Raw genomic sequence first — 16,608 nt, 5'->3', positions numbered from 1 at the left:
GATATCATTGAGTGGTGACGTCATACTCACGTTCATACTGGCATGCTGGCAAACGTGCGCACTCACTGATGATGTCTGCGATCACTCTGCACATGTTCTGCATTGTCAGGAGTCACTTTGATTTTCAAATGGAGATGTTGGTGGACTGGGAGCCAGTGTAGGTCAGCAAGCACTGGGCTTATCACGGGAGGTGGTTTTTAAAGGGAAGTGAGAAACCCTAGCTTGAGGGAAAATGTTTTAGTGCTTCAACAGCCACCAGGTTTAAATTGCAGAGGCATAATTTGTTAACAATAACCTGTAACCGAAAGTTTGATTGAACATAGGTAAGGGCATCCTAGAGTGAAAGTAGTGAGACAACAACAGTTTGGAAGTTAGCAGCAGCACAGATGAGGGGCAGTTGGTGAGAAATGGGAAACAACTGACAGTACTGAACAGAATCAGTTGTTAAGGCTGTGTGTTGTGGATCATGTGCTTCTCCCGTCACCTCTCGATTTAGTTCCCTGTCTCATTGTCTCCAAATTATGGATTTTGTTATTCACTTCAGAGTTAACACCACGAAAAGTTTTTGTTATTATTCATTCTTGGAATTTGGGCGTCACTGGCAAGACCAACATTTATTGTCCATCCCTAATTGCCCTTGAGAAGGTGGGGGTGAGCAGCCTTCTTGAACTGCTGCAGTCCATGTGGGGTAGGTACACCCACAGTGCTGTTAAGAAGGGAGTTTCAAGATTTTGACCCAGTGACAGTGATGGAATGGCGATATAGTTCCAAGTCAGAATGGTGAGTGACTTGGAGGGGAACTTGCAGGTGTCTGCTGCCCTTGTTTTTCTAGATGGTCGAGGTCGCGGGTTTGAGAGGTGCTGTTCAGTTTTGGCGAGTTACTGCAGTGTATCCTGTAGACCGTACACACTGCAGCCATGGTGTGCCACTGGTGGGATAGGGAGGGTTGGTGATGGATGTTTAAGATTGATTTGGAGTTTATGAAATAATGATTTGAAAATAACCCCTGTTAACGCAAGCCACACATTACCTGTTACACTTCCTATCACATGGAAATGCTGTATAGAAGTTAAGTAGGGTGTGAAGGAACCTGCATCTCTTGAGTGACTGTTGCGAATGAATCATGCAAACTTGCTTCACAAATGAAGTAAACAATGTGCTTGTGAAAGAGAAATTGCAGTAAGTTTGATACTATAGGGTTGACTTCTTCATATGTTAACATTATGACAAGCTAGTGCTAGATCCTGAATTAGATAAACTACTTCATCTGATGGGTGAATCTAGAACAAGGGGAACAAGTCCTAAAATTAGAGCTAAACCATTTGGGAGTGAAATTAGGAAGCATGCTTTTCACACAGAGTAATAGAAATATGGAGCATTCTTCTCGCAAAAGGCTGTGGTTTCTGGGGGACAGTTGAAGCTTTCAAGTCTGAGATCTCGAGATTTTTATCAGATAAGGGTATCAAGGAATATGGAGCTAAGGCAGGTAAATGGAGTTGATGTACAGATTGGCCGTGGTCTAATTGAATGGCAGAGCAGACTCGAGGGGCTGAATGGCCTCTTTCTGTTCCTACGATATTATTTTGCTACATTTTTGGCAGGTTTATATTGGCCCACTGTGTTGGGTATGTGGGACAGTAGAAGTTCCCACATCAGTAACACTTCACGTTGAACGTGTTATATCATTGTGCGACACACTTGCAGATCTCCTTATCTGACAGTTAACCTGCCCATCCATATTGTTGTGAGTGGTTAGTTTTGTAGTTTCTATTAAAGAAGCTGTAGATGTAAACCGGAGCATTAACCTTTTCACAATTTCCTTCAGTGTATCTACGGAAAGCCGGGAGATCATGTTTTCACAAACAAAGTTTATGCAACAGTTTTGCATCATCAGCAGTGTCCAGAATTCTACAGTGAGGTAAATCAACTTTATATTTTGTTTTCTGCATAGAAAGTGAATTTATAGCTTCTCTATAACTTCTAATGTTGAGTGTCCAATCCATCCTTATAGATTAAAATTGAGCTGCCTGTGCATCTCCATGAGAAGCATCACCTACTGTTCACCTTTTACCACATCAGCTGTGACATAAACAGCAAGGGCACGACCAAGAAACGTGAAAGCATTGAGTCACAGGGTAAGTGTCAGGTCAGCCATATGCCAAAAAGTAACTGAGATAGTGTCTGATGTGTAGTGTCTGCACATTTAAAAGTTGAACATTTCTAATAAAACAAATAACCAAAAGGTCATCGACTTGAAACATTAACTCTGTTTCTCTCTCCACAGATGTGGCAGACCTGCTGAGTATTTCCCGCACTTTGTGTTTTTACTGCAAACTAGCTTTGTTGTTTTAAACACCATGGGTTTGGTAGCCCAGTGGTACTGGGCCAGAAACTAAGAGCTCCAGTTGTGAAATTGAATTCAGTAAATCTGGTAATATGTGGGCTGCTGAACCTGGTGATGATCATAAAAGTTACTGTTTTGGTAAAAACCTAATGATCTCACTACTGCTCTTCAGGAAGGAAAGGTGTTACCCTTACCTGGTAAACCTGGTAATTTGTGGACTGACACTACTAAATGTGACCATGAAGTTGTCAGTTTGTTGCAAAAACCCAACTAGTTCACTATTGTCCTCTAAGGAAGGGAACCTGCTGTCCTTACTTGGTCTAGGCTTGCATGTGACTCCAGTTCCACACGCTATGAGGTTGACTCTTAGTACCCTCAGGGCGACTATGGATGGGCAGTAACTACTGCCTTCCCAAGAACAAATTCAACAAGGTGTAAACCCTGGGTACATTACATTTAATGGCAGGAAAAGCATTGGTCGGTGGAGGTGTGCTGAACAGCCCTAGGGAACAGTCAGTTAGCTCATCTCAGCTAAAGGCATTGTGAGGGCAGTGTAACTACCATCAGCGTCTCTGAGCTCGGAAGAGCAGATATCAGCCATGGAATGGCTGTATGGCTGGACACTTGCTGGGGTCACGAGAAGGTTCGTCTGTGATGGGTGTGGTTAAAGAGCATTCTCCCAACATTCATTGTCTAGGCTTCTATGTGAGATATGAAAAGGTTGGGGGAGTGGTGGGGGGGTGGTCACTGTCTGATCTGAGGGAAAACCAGGGCGTTCTTGCCTTTGAGTTCCAACTCTGTTATCATTTGAACTTGGATTGAGACAAAATGTCTCTTGCACAAATATTAATTGAGTTGGAAACTACTAAGGAGTGAAGCCTACTATGAAACTGAAGGTTAAAAAAAGGTTCTGTAAATTGCTAGAACCACTCTTTTGATGGTAGCCATGGCTGAGTGGTAATACTCTCACCCTTGAATCCGAAGGTGGTGGGCTCAAACCCCACTGCATTCAGTTGAGCACATAATCTGATTCTCTAGTGCAGTACTGAGGGAGTGCTGCATTGTTGGAGGTGCCGCCTTTCAGATGAGATATTAGACTGAGGCCCAGTCTGCCCTCTCAGGTTGACATAAAAGATCTGATGGCACTATTGTGAAGAAGAGCAGGCTTTTTCTTGGCATCCTGGCCAATATGTATCCTTCAACCAATATTATAAGAGGTTATCTAGTCATTATTTTTGAGACCTTGCAGTGCACAAATTAGTCACTGTGTTTCCTACATTACAAGGATGACTACATTTCAAAACTACTTCATTGGTGGTAAAGCACTTAGGGATGTCCTGAAGTTGTGAAAGGCATTATAGAAATGCAAACTCTTTCTTTAATAGGCCCAAAATGTTATTTCAAAACACCATCTATTGAAATAAGTAAGCAACTGAAGTACAGTGGCTGCACTGAATGATTGTAGAACTTAGTACACTTCTCCACCAATCAATGCTTTTGCTGCCATTAAATGTAATGTTTGCAGGTTTGTTTTATTGTCATTTAAATATAGGCCTTGTTTTGTTTGTTCTTGGGAAGGCAGTATTGATTGCTAATCCATAATGGCTCATTACACTTATTAACTGCCTGATGTAGACTGTACAGTGCTGTGGCTTCACTGGTGTTTGGAGGAAGTTAGCAAGGTGTTAGAAATTCTTTGTCAGATAAGTTTCATGCAAATAAAGCTGACAATGGGAAATAAATATCGTAGAGAGGTTTAACAAATTCTGAATAGGAGTACATTTGTTCTATCATTTTTAACCTACAGTGCACGTATAGACTCTTAAAGAAAGGTGAATTTTACATTGTTTTTTGCAACCATAGAGTTTCAGGTTTAAGATTAGAGATACAGCACTGAAACAGGCCCTTCAGCCCACTGAGTCTGTGCCGAACATCAACCACCCATTTATACTAATCCTATATTCCTACCAAACATCCCCACCTGTCCCTATATTTCCCTACCACCTACCTATACTAGTGACAATTTATAATGGCCAATTTACCTGTCAACCTGCAAGTCTTTTGGCTTGTGGGAGGAAACCGGAGCACCCGGAGAAAACCCACGCAGACACAGGGAGAACTTGCAAACTCCACACAGGCAGTACCCAGAATTGAACCCGGGTCGCTGGAGCTGTGAGGCTGCAGTGCTAACCACTGCGCCACTGTGCCGCCCATAACTTCAAACACGTAACATCGCTAAAGATTGCATCGTCTTTATTAAATGTTAATCAAATTGACTCAGTTCTAATGAACTGATTTGTAATGTTCACACTGCTCAATAGTCTGAAAATGAGCATAAAGTCTCATCTTTGTATATTAGTTGTCATGTGGGTATTGTAGAGTGATTTTTGACACTTTTTTAAGTCAAAGTGACAAGTGTAATAGGTGGAGTATACTTTGGATTTTGCAGTATATAGGTTATATTACATGCTATGATGGGGAGCCCAATGTCTGAATGATATGTTCTTGTGACCAAGTTCTTTTGTACTTTGTTTAGTTGGTTATGCTTGGCAGCCATTGATGAAAGATGGCAGAGTGGTCACGTCTGAGCAGCAGTTGCCCATATCATCAAACCTTCCTCCTGGATACCTGGGCCATCATGGTTCAGACAACAAGAAGGTGAGATGGGTGGTGATACAATAGGATCATATGTAAATGTTCCTTCTTTGTCAGTGCTTCTACCAGTTTGAGTATGGAATCTGGAGACATTCAATACTTAACAATACTGCTACTTTCATATGACAGACAAAGCTTATAATGGGATGTCTTGTTCGGCTGCATTCAATGGACTCCTAAGATGCCGGGTGGAGAAATGAGGTGCCTCCCTCAACAGATCTTAGCCGTCAGGTTGATATGTTCCGTGGACTAAGATATATGGCCACAGTCACACTTTGGTTTGTCCTTCAGCTTCCACTGTTGGAGCAGGTGGCTGCATCATCCATGTCCTGTGTGGATTCGGTTGAGTACGCTTCACTATCTTTAAGAGGTTGAAGCCAGGGGTCTCTGCTGTTGGGTCAGTGATGAGGTGTTGGTTTATTGTGCTGCATGTGTCCCATAATTCTGTCCATCTGGACAGTAGGTTGTTACAAGCTGCATGAATATTTGCTGCTGTTTCCCAGAATAGCCAGCTCGATTTTAAAGGTTTTCTCGGTGGGTTTTTCAAGTCTTTGTGAATAGGAAGGTTGGTGTTGCAGCACAATGGATTTGCAGTAGGACCAGCACTGGGAGCCGTTCAATTGGTGTGGAGTTGAGCATACTCATGGCAGCATTTAGCTGCATATCCGTGATCTTTGTGTGGCAACCACAGGACCATGAAGCAGAGCAGTATTTATTTATTTATTTAGAGATACAGCACTGAAACAGGCCCTTCGGCCCACTGAGTCTGTGCTGATCATCAGCCACTCATTTATACTAATCCTTCACTAATCCCATATTCCTACCACATCCCCACCTGTCCCTATATTCCCCTACCACCTACCTATACTAGGGGCAATTTATAATGGCCAATTTACCTATCAACCTGCAAGTCTTTGGTGGGAGGAAACCAGAGCACCCGGCGAAAACCCATGCAGACACACGGAGAACTTGCAAACTCCACACAGGCAGTACCCAGAATCGAACCCGGGTCGCTGGAGCTGTGAGGCTGCGGTGCTAACCACTGCGCCACTGTGCCGCCCTGCAGAGTAGGCTCGGGCCACTGATGTGGTCTGATGTGTTCTGGCTTCCCCTTAACAATATATCAGGTAGACAATAATAACACCTTGCATGCATGTAAACATAGAGAACATTCTGAGACACTTCACAAAATAGATATAAGGAAGCAAATGCTAATCCAGGAATGAACAGATCAATAGTGGGTAACTGAAAGCTTAGTTGTAGAGTTGGTTTTTGAAAAAGTTCTTGAAGATGGAGGGAGAAATAAAAATTTTTAGAGTTGGACTGAAGCTATTGAAGCATCTTTGCATCTCCCCCTAACCTCACCAGTGATGGGGCAGGGATGGGTAAGATGCTTGAATCACAGAACAAGCATCTAGGGAGGAGATATGGGACTAGGAAACTTATGGATCAGGATTTCACATTTAATTTTAATAGAGAGCCAGCATAGGTCAATGAAAATGAGTGATGGGCAAGCAGCAAGTTAGTGCAGGGTGAAGAATGGGAGGCCGCCAAGGGAAGTGTTGACATAATTGGACCTGGAGTTGGCAAAGATATGTATAAAGGGAGTGGAGGGATTGAGACATGGGCACGGAGGCTAGTGTTACAAAAGGAAGCAGGTGGTCTTGCTATTGGATAGGATGTGGAGTTTAAAGCTTCGCTCAGGGCCAAACGCCAAAGTTGGCAAACCATGTATTTGAGCCAAGAGAGTGGAAAAGTTGGGGAAAGGGATAGAATCAGAAGCAAAGACAGAATTTATGGTGAGAGTTGTACACAATCGATTTGGTCTTTCTGATACTGAGCTAGGGGAAGCTGTAGCTCAGCTGGGACCTGATGTTGATCTAATGCAGACTAGCTGGAGCAGTGAAGACAGCTTGATATCAAAGGCTGAACTGGTGAATGATGCTGTAAAGCTTGAAGTTATTCCTCTTCATTTAGTATTGGATTACAACAAACCACAAAACAAGGTGAGAATAATACTCAAAGCCTGCTATTTAGGTTTCTGTATGGAATGATTTTAAACATATTTTACATCTGTCAGATATGTAGGTATAGAAGGTAGGGTGGGAAGTTAGAGTTGTAACAGTTAGCGGGTTCTCGTGGGGACAAAGCCTGCAGTGAGAGTGTTACAGAGTTATCGGGAAGAAAAGGGCAGAGGAGCTGGGAAGGAGGGAGACCTACATTGGAACAGTTGAGGCCCAAAGGTTTTGGTGACAGAGAGAGCGTGGGTCCAAGTGTGGGGGGAGCAATGTGGAAAATCAGAAGTGTGAAAGTGGCAGAAAATGGGCAATTGGATCAGTGGATGGAGAGCATAGAGTCTTGGTCTGTTTAGTTAGGGATGGTCAGGGAGAAGATACCATGACAAAAGAAATATAATAGGAGAGGAGAGGTTGGTGTGCCATTGTACATCAATGCCCCGCTGTGTGCTATTTATATGGAGATTCTAACCTAAACTGACACTTCAGTGCAGCACTGAGGGAGTTCTGCACTGTTGAAGGTGCCCTCTTTTTGGTGAGATGTGAAGCTAACACCCTGCGTGTTTAATTAATGTAAAAGACGCTGTGTGAAGAACTGAGGAGTATTCCTGGCCAATATAATATCCCTCAACCAATATTGCCAAATACAGATCAACTGCTCGCTAATCTCATTTACTTGGGAGACCTTGCTGTGCACAAGCTATGACTATACTTTAAACAAAGTAATTCAGGCGAGTTCAAGTACGGTTGAAAGGCTAGAGTGTTGTAAATTGAACTGTAGTGATTGTGTTTATTGCAGTCCGGTAAATGGCCCGAAGTTCTTGATGACTTCTGTTTCCCTACAGCACTGCTCAAGTATTTTATCAATGGCCAATAAGGCTGAGGCCATGTTAGTCTTCAGTACTGTTCCAGGTCCTTCTCCGTGGAATGTTCATATTCCCACTTGATCTTTCTTGAGCTTGGGGTGACTTTTGTTGACAGTATTGCTGTTCCAGTCGCAATTATTACCGTGCAGCACTGTATCATGTGAAGGGAACGAAAGATTGTACGAGATTATGTTGAAATCGGCTACGGTCATATTTAGGTCAGCTAACAGGAAAAGTAGTGTCTTTCTGTCAGCCCTGCTGTTCTGGGAGAACACTGGTATCCTGCGTTGACTAATGCCATTAATTTAATCATTTGCACCATTCATCAAGAGCCTCAGTTTCTCAAACTTCAGAACAGATGAGGGAAAAACTGTAAACACAAGATCCACATCAGTTGCTGTGTGAATTGCTGATGCCAGATTTGGGTAGATTACTGAAACCAAGAGCTTCCCAGAAGCCTGTTTGTACTCAGAATAGCAAAATTATAGTCTTCTTTATACTGCCTGAAATAAATGTCAAAGTTTAGTTGTATATGCCATGGACCTGTATTCACATGACTTGGGTTTGACATGGCTTCTAACCAGGGTTTGTGAATCATCCTAGATAGTTTATGTGGCTGCTGCATAGAGCTAGGTGCCTAACCAACAGTAGGACCTGTACTGTGTGCCAGTTCAGTTACAATCCAGTTGTTAGTTCTGCTGGGCAGGGCAGGAATGAAGTATCTAGCTGCAATCAGGTGCCCAGAAGAGTAAAGCAAGCATGCTCTTTTTCAGCTGGCATGTCAGTCCGCCAAATTTTGTTTCTGTCCTGCTCACCAATTCTGTTGCCTCATGTCTCATCCCGAAGAGGATGACTCCTGCTCGAGATTAGGTTCTGCAGTGTGATTGTCCTCCAATTCCTTGCTCAAGGGTTCAGTATTCGTGTGTAGTCATGGCCATTGAGTGTCTCTTGGGTATTTGCCCATTGGGGGATGGGACGTGGGAACCTTGTCCGGAAGAACTCACAAGTCTATGGGATCCGTGTCCAATCCAAATATGGGGCCTCTGTTAAAACTCTCCATAATGAAGCAAAATTGCTGCAACTGTACAGGACCAGCATAGTATTTTGTGGGATGATTCACTTTATTATCAATGCAGCGTGTAACCATTCTATAGAGCTATTTCTTCATATGTTTTACTCTTCTGGAACAGACGTACTGATCAGTCATCTCACTGCTGGTTGTGGGGCTACCTCTGTGCAAAATGGCTGCCATGTCTGTTAACAATAGTGTCTGCAACTACAGACTAGTTAATTGTACTTAAAGCACTTGGAATGTTCTGAGGCATTATGTAAATGCTTTTTTTCCCCCCTTTAATTCTGCAGCACACAATTCCTGACATTAAATGGGTAGATGGAGGAAAACCCTTACTGAAAGTTAAAAATCATTTGGTATCCACAATTTACACTGAGGTAAGTCGCTCCAATGCTCAGATACTGTTCAATTCATAGATCCCTATGTTGATGTAGTAGTTGCTGCAGGAAGGTATTTTGAGGATGATGTGTTGTATGAAATTCTGGTCATCACACTTTAGGAAAGATGTCAAGGTATTGGAGAGGTTGCAGAGGAGATTTACTAGAATGGTACCAGGGATGAGGACTTGAGTTACGTGGAGAGACTGGAGAAGCTGGGATAGTTCTTCTTAGAGGCAAGAAGGTTCAGTGGAGATATAATAGATGTGCTCAGAATTATGAGGGATTTAATAGAACAGATAGGGAGAAACTTTCAACTGACAGGAGAGTCAATAATCAGAGGATGCAGATTTCAGACAATTGGCCAACAAAAGGGGGGAGATGTCCAGAAATGTTTTTACACAATGACTTCTTATGATCTGGGATTTGCTGCCTGAAAGGGTGGTGGCAACAGTTACTTTCAAAAGGGAAAATAAAAGCGAAAATCTGAAGGGTCACAAACCTGAAACGTTAACTCTGCTCTCGCCACAGATGCTGCCAGACTTGCTCAGTATTTCCAGCATTTCTTGTTGTTACTTTCAAAAGGGGATTGGATAAATATTTGAAAAGGATAAACTGCAGAGCTATGAGAAAAAAGTGGGAGGAGTGGGACGAACTGGAAAGCTCTTTCAAAGAGCCAGCACAAGTATAATGGGCTGAATGGCCTCCTTTGGCACTGTAAGGTCCTACAGTTCTATGTATGATCTGCTGGGATTCTGCCTATTCCATTCTCGAGTCTTTCCAGAATCTTTTCATGTAGCAGAAAGCTTCAGGGTTCATTGTACTGGAGGAAGTGGCTGACAGCACTGAAGATGTAAACCTGTAACAGGTGGTGAGGTGTCTGATCAGATACTCAATAACACTGACTCCGGAAGAACTTTGATCATTCTTCGTGCTGAACGGCACTCGATACCACTGGAAACCTTGCTTTCCATCCTCTCTCACTCATTTATTGTCATGCCTGATGGAGAGTATAGAAGTTAAAAGGGAACTGTGCTTGTATGATTTCTGTAGCAGAGTGGGAACCGCACCAAGGGAATTAGATCCTATTTTGTAAAGGAATTTAAAGTGCCAGATATCTGAGTCAGAGGGCCTGGATGGAGGGCACCACAGAACTTCACTGACTGAATTAGAAGTTTAGCATCAGAGTGAGGAATTTTAACCTGAGATGAATAAATGGATGAAAGGCCCAGTCATAACCACAAATACAAACTTGGACCAAGTGACGATGTACATCAGTGACACTACTGAATGCTCAGAGACTTAAGCACATCGTCTGGTCTGAGACTCCAGTACAGTACTGAGGGAATGCTGCACTGTCAAGAGGTGCCATCTTTCAGATAATACAGAATGAGGCTCCATCTGCCCTCTCAGGTAGACACAAAAGATCCCACTGCACTATGTGAAAAAGAGCAAGGGAGTTCTTCCCAGCATCCCGGCCAATATTCATCCTCCACCAACATCACTGAACAGATCAATACAAAAGCAAAATACGGCAGATGCTGGAAATCTGAAATAAAAACAAGAAATGCTGGAAAGACTCAGCAGGCCTAGCAGCATCTGTGGAGAGAGAAGCAGAGTTAACCTTTCAGGTCAGTGACCCTTCATCATTCAGTTCTGATGAAGGGTCACTGACCTGAAATGTTGACTCTGCTTCTCTCTCCACAGATGCTGCCAGGCCTGCTGAGTATTTCAAGCATTTCGTGTCATTATTATCACTGAATAGATTATCTGGTCATTATGACATTGTTGTTTGTAGGAGTTTGATGTGTGCACATTGACTGTTATGTTTCATACAATACAAAACTGATTGTACTTCAGAAATTATTTCATTGGGTGTAAAATACTTTGGGATGTCCTCAGGTTGTGAAAGACACTATATAAATTCAAGTCCATTCTCTTTTGTCCGATGCTGCTCCAGATCGTCTTCATAGAACCATAGAAAAATATGGCACAGAAGGAGGCCATTCAGCCCATCGTGTCCATGCCAACCGGAAAAACTGGCCCCCCAGTCTAATCCCTTCCAACACCTGGTCCATAGCCTTGCCGGTTACAGCACTTCAGGTGCATGTCCAGGTACCTTTTAAAATAATTGAGGGTTTCTGCCTCCACCATCATTCCTGGCAGTGAATTCCAGACACCCATCACCCTCTGGGTGAAAAAATTATTCCTCATGTCCCCTCTAATCCTTCTACCAATCACATTAAATCTGTGCTCCCTGGTAAATGAACTCTCCGCTGGGGGAAACAGGTCCTTCCTGTCTACTCTATCTAGCCCCTCATAATTTTGTACACCTCAATTAAGTCACCCTTCAGCCTCCTCTGTTCTAAGGAAAACAACACTATCCTATCCAATCTTTCCTCAATGCTGCAACTTTCAAGACCTGGCAACATTCCTGTAAATTCCGCTGTACTCTCTCCTGAGCAATTATGTCCTTCCTGTAATGTGGTGATGGGTAATGTACGCAATACTCCAGCTGTGGCCTAACCAGCGTTTTGTACAGTTCCAGAATTACATCCCTGCTTTTGAATTCTATACCTCGGCCAATAAAGGAAAGCATTCCGTATGCCTTCTTCACCACTCGATCTACCTGTCCTGCCACCTTCAGGGACCTGTGGACATGCACTCCCAGGTCTCTCGGCTTCTTCTACCCCTCTCAATATCCTCCCGTTATTGTGTATTCCCTCGCTTTATTTGCCCTCCCCAAATGCATTACCTCACACTTCTTTGGATTGAATTCCATTTGCCGCTTTTCCACCCACTCAACCAAACCATTGATTTCATTCTGGAATCTACGGCTCTCTTCACTATCAGCAACACGGCCAATTTTTGTGCCATCAAATTTCCTAATCATGCCTCCCACATTTAAGTTCAGGTTATTAATATATACCACAAACAGCAAGGGACCCAACACTGAGCCCTGTGGAACACCACTGGAAACAGCTTTCCATTCGCAAAATCATCCGTCGACTATTACCTTTTGTTTTCTGTCCCTGAGCCAATTCTGGTTCCAACCTACCACATTCCCCTGTATCCCATGGGCTTTCATTTTCTTGACCAGTCTGCCATGTGAGACCTTGTCAAATGCCTTACTAACATCCATGTACATCACATCCACTGCACTGCCCTCATCAATCCTCCTTGTTACTTCCGCCAAAAACTCCGTGAAATTAGTAACACATGACCTTCCCCTAACAATTCCATGCTGACTATCCCTGATTAATCCGTGCCTTTCTCAGTGGCAGTTTATCCTGTCCCTCAGAATTGATTCTAACAATTTACCCACCACCGAAGTCAGACTGACCGGCCTATAATTATTTGGCCTATCACTCACACCCTTTTTAAACAATGGTACAACATTTGCAGACCTCCAATCATCTGGTATCCTGCCTGTATCTAGTGAGGATTTGAAGATGATCCTCAGCGCATCTGCTATTTTTCCCTGGCTTCCTTTAACAACCCGGCCCTGCTGATTTATCCACTTTCAAGGATGTCAGACCCTCTAGTATTTCCTCTCTCATTATGCTTATCGTATCTAATATTTCACATTCCTCTTTTACTACAATGTCTGCATCAACCCTCTCCTTTGTGAAGACAGACAAAAAACTCATCAAGAACCCTGCCCACATCTTCTGCATCCATGCATAAGTTCCCTTGTACATTTCTGATAGGCCCTACCCTTAGTTATCCGCTTGCTTTTAATATACTGATAAAACATCTTGGGGTTTTCCTTGATTTTACCTGTCAGTAGTTTTTCATGTCCTCTCTTTGCTTTTCTAAATTCCTTTTTTACTTCACCCCTGCTCTTTCTATACTCCGCTAGGCTTTCTAAAGTATTAAGATTTTTGTGATCATCATAAGCTTTCTTTTTCTGCTTTAACTTACCCTGTAAGCTTCTAGATAACCAGGGGGCTCTAGATTTGGCAGTACCACCCTTGATCTTTGTGGGGACATGTCTACACTGTGCCTGTAGTATCGCGCATTTGAATGCCTCCCACTGGTTTGCCACTGATTTTCCTTCAAGTGGCTGTATCCAGTCCAGGCAAGTGGAGAGTATTCCATCATATTCCTGACTTGTGCCTTGTAGATGGTGGACAGGCTTTGGGAGTCAGGAGGTGAGTTACTCGCCGCAGGATTTCTAGCCTCTGACCTGCTCTTGTAGCCACATTATTTATATGGCTACTCCAGTTCAGTTTCCGGTCAATGGAGACCCCTAGGCTGTTGATAGTGGGGGATTCAGCGATCGTTATGCCATTGAATGTCAAGGGGAAATGGTTAGATTCTCTCTTGTTGCAGATGGTCATTGCCTGGCACTTGTGTGGCATGAATGTTACTTGTCATTTAACAGCCCAAGCCTGGATATTGTCCAGGTCTTGCTGCATTTCAACACGGACTGCTTCAGTATCTGAGGAGTTGCGAATGGTGCTGAACATTGTGCAATCATCAGCAAACATCCCCACTTCTGACATTACAATTGAAGGAAGGTCATTGATGAAGCAGCTGAAGATGGTTGGGCCTAGGACACTACCCTGAGGAACTCCTGCAGTGATGTCCTGGAGCTCAGATGATTGACCTGCAAGAGCCACAACCATCTTCTTTTGCACGAGATATGACTCCAACCAGCAGAGAGTTTTCCCCCTGATTCCTATTGGCTTCAGTTTTGCTAGGGCTCCTTGATGCCATACTCAGTCAAATGCTGCCTTGATGTCAAGGGCAGTCACTCTCACCTCACCTCTTGAGTTCAGCTCCTTTGTCTATGTTTGAACCAAGGCTGTAATGAGGTCAGGAGCTGAGTGGCCCTGGCGGAACCCAAACTGAGCGTCACTGAGCAGGTTATTGCTAAGAAAGTGCGGCTTGATGGCACTGTTGATGACGCCTTCCATCACTTTACTGATGATTGTGAGTAGACTGATGGGGCGGTAATTGGCCGGGTTTGTTTTGTCCTGCTTTTTGTGTACACAACACACCTGGGCAATTTTCCACATTGCAGGGTAGATGCCAGTGCTGTAGCTGTTTTGGAACAGCTTGGCTAGGGGCGCGGCAAGTTCTGGAGCACAGGTCTTCAGTGCTATTGCCGGAATATTGTCAGGGCCCATAGCCTTTGCAGTATCCAGTGCCTTCATTCGTTTCTTGATATCACACAGAGTGAATCGAATTGGCTGAAGTCTGGCATCTGTGATGCTGGGGACCTCAGGAGGAGGCCGAGATGGATCATCAACTCGGCACTTCTAGCTGAAGATTGTTGCAAATGCTTCAGCCTTATCTTTCGCACTGATGTGCTGGGCTCCCCCGTCATTGAGGATGGGGATATTTGTGGAGCCACTTCCTCCAGTTAGTTGTTTAATTGTCCACCACCATTCACGGCTGGATGTGGCAGGACTGCAGAGCTTAGATCTGATCCGTTGGTTGTGGGATTGCTTAGCTCTGTCCATTGCATGCTGCTTACGCAGTTTGGAATGCAAGTAGTCCTGTGTTGTAGCTTCACCAGGTTGACACTTCATTTTGAGGTATGCCTGATGCTGCTCCTGGCATGACCTCCTGCACTCTTCATTGAACCAGGGTTAATCACCTGGCTTGATGGTAACGGTAGAGTGGGGAATATGCCGGGCCATGAGGTTATAGATTGTGGTTGAGTACAATTCTGCTGCTGCTGATGACTCACAGCACCTCATGGATGCTCAGCTTTGCATTGCTAGGTCTGTTCAAAATCTATCCCATTTAGCACGGTGCTAGTGCCACACAACACGATGGAGGGTATCCTCAATGTGGAGGTGGGACTTCGTGTCCACAAGAACTGTGCGATGGTTACTTCTACCAATACTGTCATGGACAGCTGCGGCAGGCAGATTGGTGAGGACGAGGTCAAGTATGTTTTTCCCTCTTGTTGGTTCCCTCACCACCTGCCGCAGACCCAGTCTAGCAGCCATGTCCTTTAGGACTCGGCCAGCTCGGTCAGTAGTGGTGCTACTGAACCATTTTTGGTGATGGACATTGAAATCCCCCACCCAGAGTACATTCTGCGTCCTTGCCACCCTCAATGCTTCCCCCAAGTATTGTTCAACATGGAGGAGTACTGAGTCATCAGCTGAGGGAGGGCAGTAGGTGGTAATCAGCAGGAGTTTTCCTTGCCCATGTTTTGACCTGATGCCATGATAGTTCATGGGGTCCAAAGTCGATGTTGAGGATTCCCAGGGCAACTCCCTCCCGACTGTATACCACTGTGCCGTTACCTCTGCTGGGTCTGTCGTGCAGGTGGGATTGGATGTACCTGGGGATGGTGATGGCAGTGTCTGGGACTTTGTCTGTGAGGTATGATTCCGTGAGTATGACTATGTCAGGCTGTTGCTTGACTAGTCTGTGAGACAGCTCTCCAAACTTTGGCGCAAGCCCCCAGATGTTAGTAAGGAGGTCTTTGCAGGGTCAACAGGGCTGTGTTTGCCATTTTTGTTTCCGGTGCCTCGGTCGATGCCAGGCGGTCTGTCCGGTTTCATTCCATATTGACTTTGTAGGGGTTAGATACAACTGAGTGGCTTGCTCGGCCATCTCAGCGAGCATTTAAGGTTCAGCCACATTTCTGTGAGTCTGGAGTCACATGTAGGCCAGACCAGGTAAGGACAGCAGATTTCCTTCCCTTATACTCCTTGCATTTAAATAAATACCCTTTAACACTTCCAAGTTCCTGTGTTGCACACTTTTTAACCTTTGTTTCTTCTGTCTTTCAGAATCACTCGCTAATTTTCTGCCTCCTGTTCCTGCCCTGAAATTGTCCTAAGACTGCATTCCCATTCCCCTGCCAAACTAGTTTAAACCATCCCCAACAGCACTAGTAATCCTTCCTGCAAGGATATTTGTCCTAGTCCTGTTCAGGTGCAGACCCTGCGGCATGTACAGGTCCCACCTTCCCCAGTACCGGTCCCAATGCCCCAGAAATCTGAAGCCTTCCCTCCTGCCACGCATTCGTCTGGTGTATTTTCCTATTTCTATACTCACTCGCACGTGGCCTTGGGAGTAATCCGGAGATTACTACATTTGAGGTCCTGCTTGCTAATCTCGTTCTTCCTAAACTCATCCTGCAGGACCTCATCCCTCTTTCTTCCTATATCATTGGTACCAATGTGGACCATGACCTCTGGCTGTGCACCCTCGCCCTCCAGAATGTTCTGTAACTGCTTGGTGATGTCCATGACCCTTGCACCAGGGAGGCAACATACCATCCTGGAATCACATCTTCAACCACAGA

The 16,608-nt window shown here is 44.3% G+C and overlaps 1 protein-coding gene across 1 annotated transcript in view; it reads left to right on the top strand.

Moving 5' to 3' along the window:
* Nucleotides 1-16,608, top strand: part of LOC137377449 (dedicator of cytokinesis protein 11-like) — a 322,059-nt gene that overhangs the window by 152,229 nt on the left and 153,222 nt on the right. The window contains exons 19-22 of the mRNA XM_068047028.1: nucleotides 1,826-1,918; nucleotides 2,012-2,135; nucleotides 4,881-5,002; nucleotides 9,243-9,329. Coding sequence (XP_067903129.1) covers nucleotides 1,826-1,918; nucleotides 2,012-2,135; nucleotides 4,881-5,002; nucleotides 9,243-9,329 — 426 coding nt within the window. The remainder of the gene's footprint in view (nucleotides 1-1,825; nucleotides 1,919-2,011; nucleotides 2,136-4,880; nucleotides 5,003-9,242; nucleotides 9,330-16,608) is intronic.

This window comes from Heterodontus francisci, chromosome 15, assembly GCF_036365525.1.
Source record: "Heterodontus francisci isolate sHetFra1 chromosome 15, sHetFra1.hap1, whole genome shotgun sequence".
In the NCBI taxonomy this organism is placed as follows: domain Eukaryota; kingdom Metazoa; phylum Chordata; class Chondrichthyes; order Heterodontiformes; family Heterodontidae; genus Heterodontus; species Heterodontus francisci.
The sequence above is the reverse complement of the archived record's forward strand: the minus strand, read 5'-3'. Positions and strand labels throughout refer to the sequence as shown.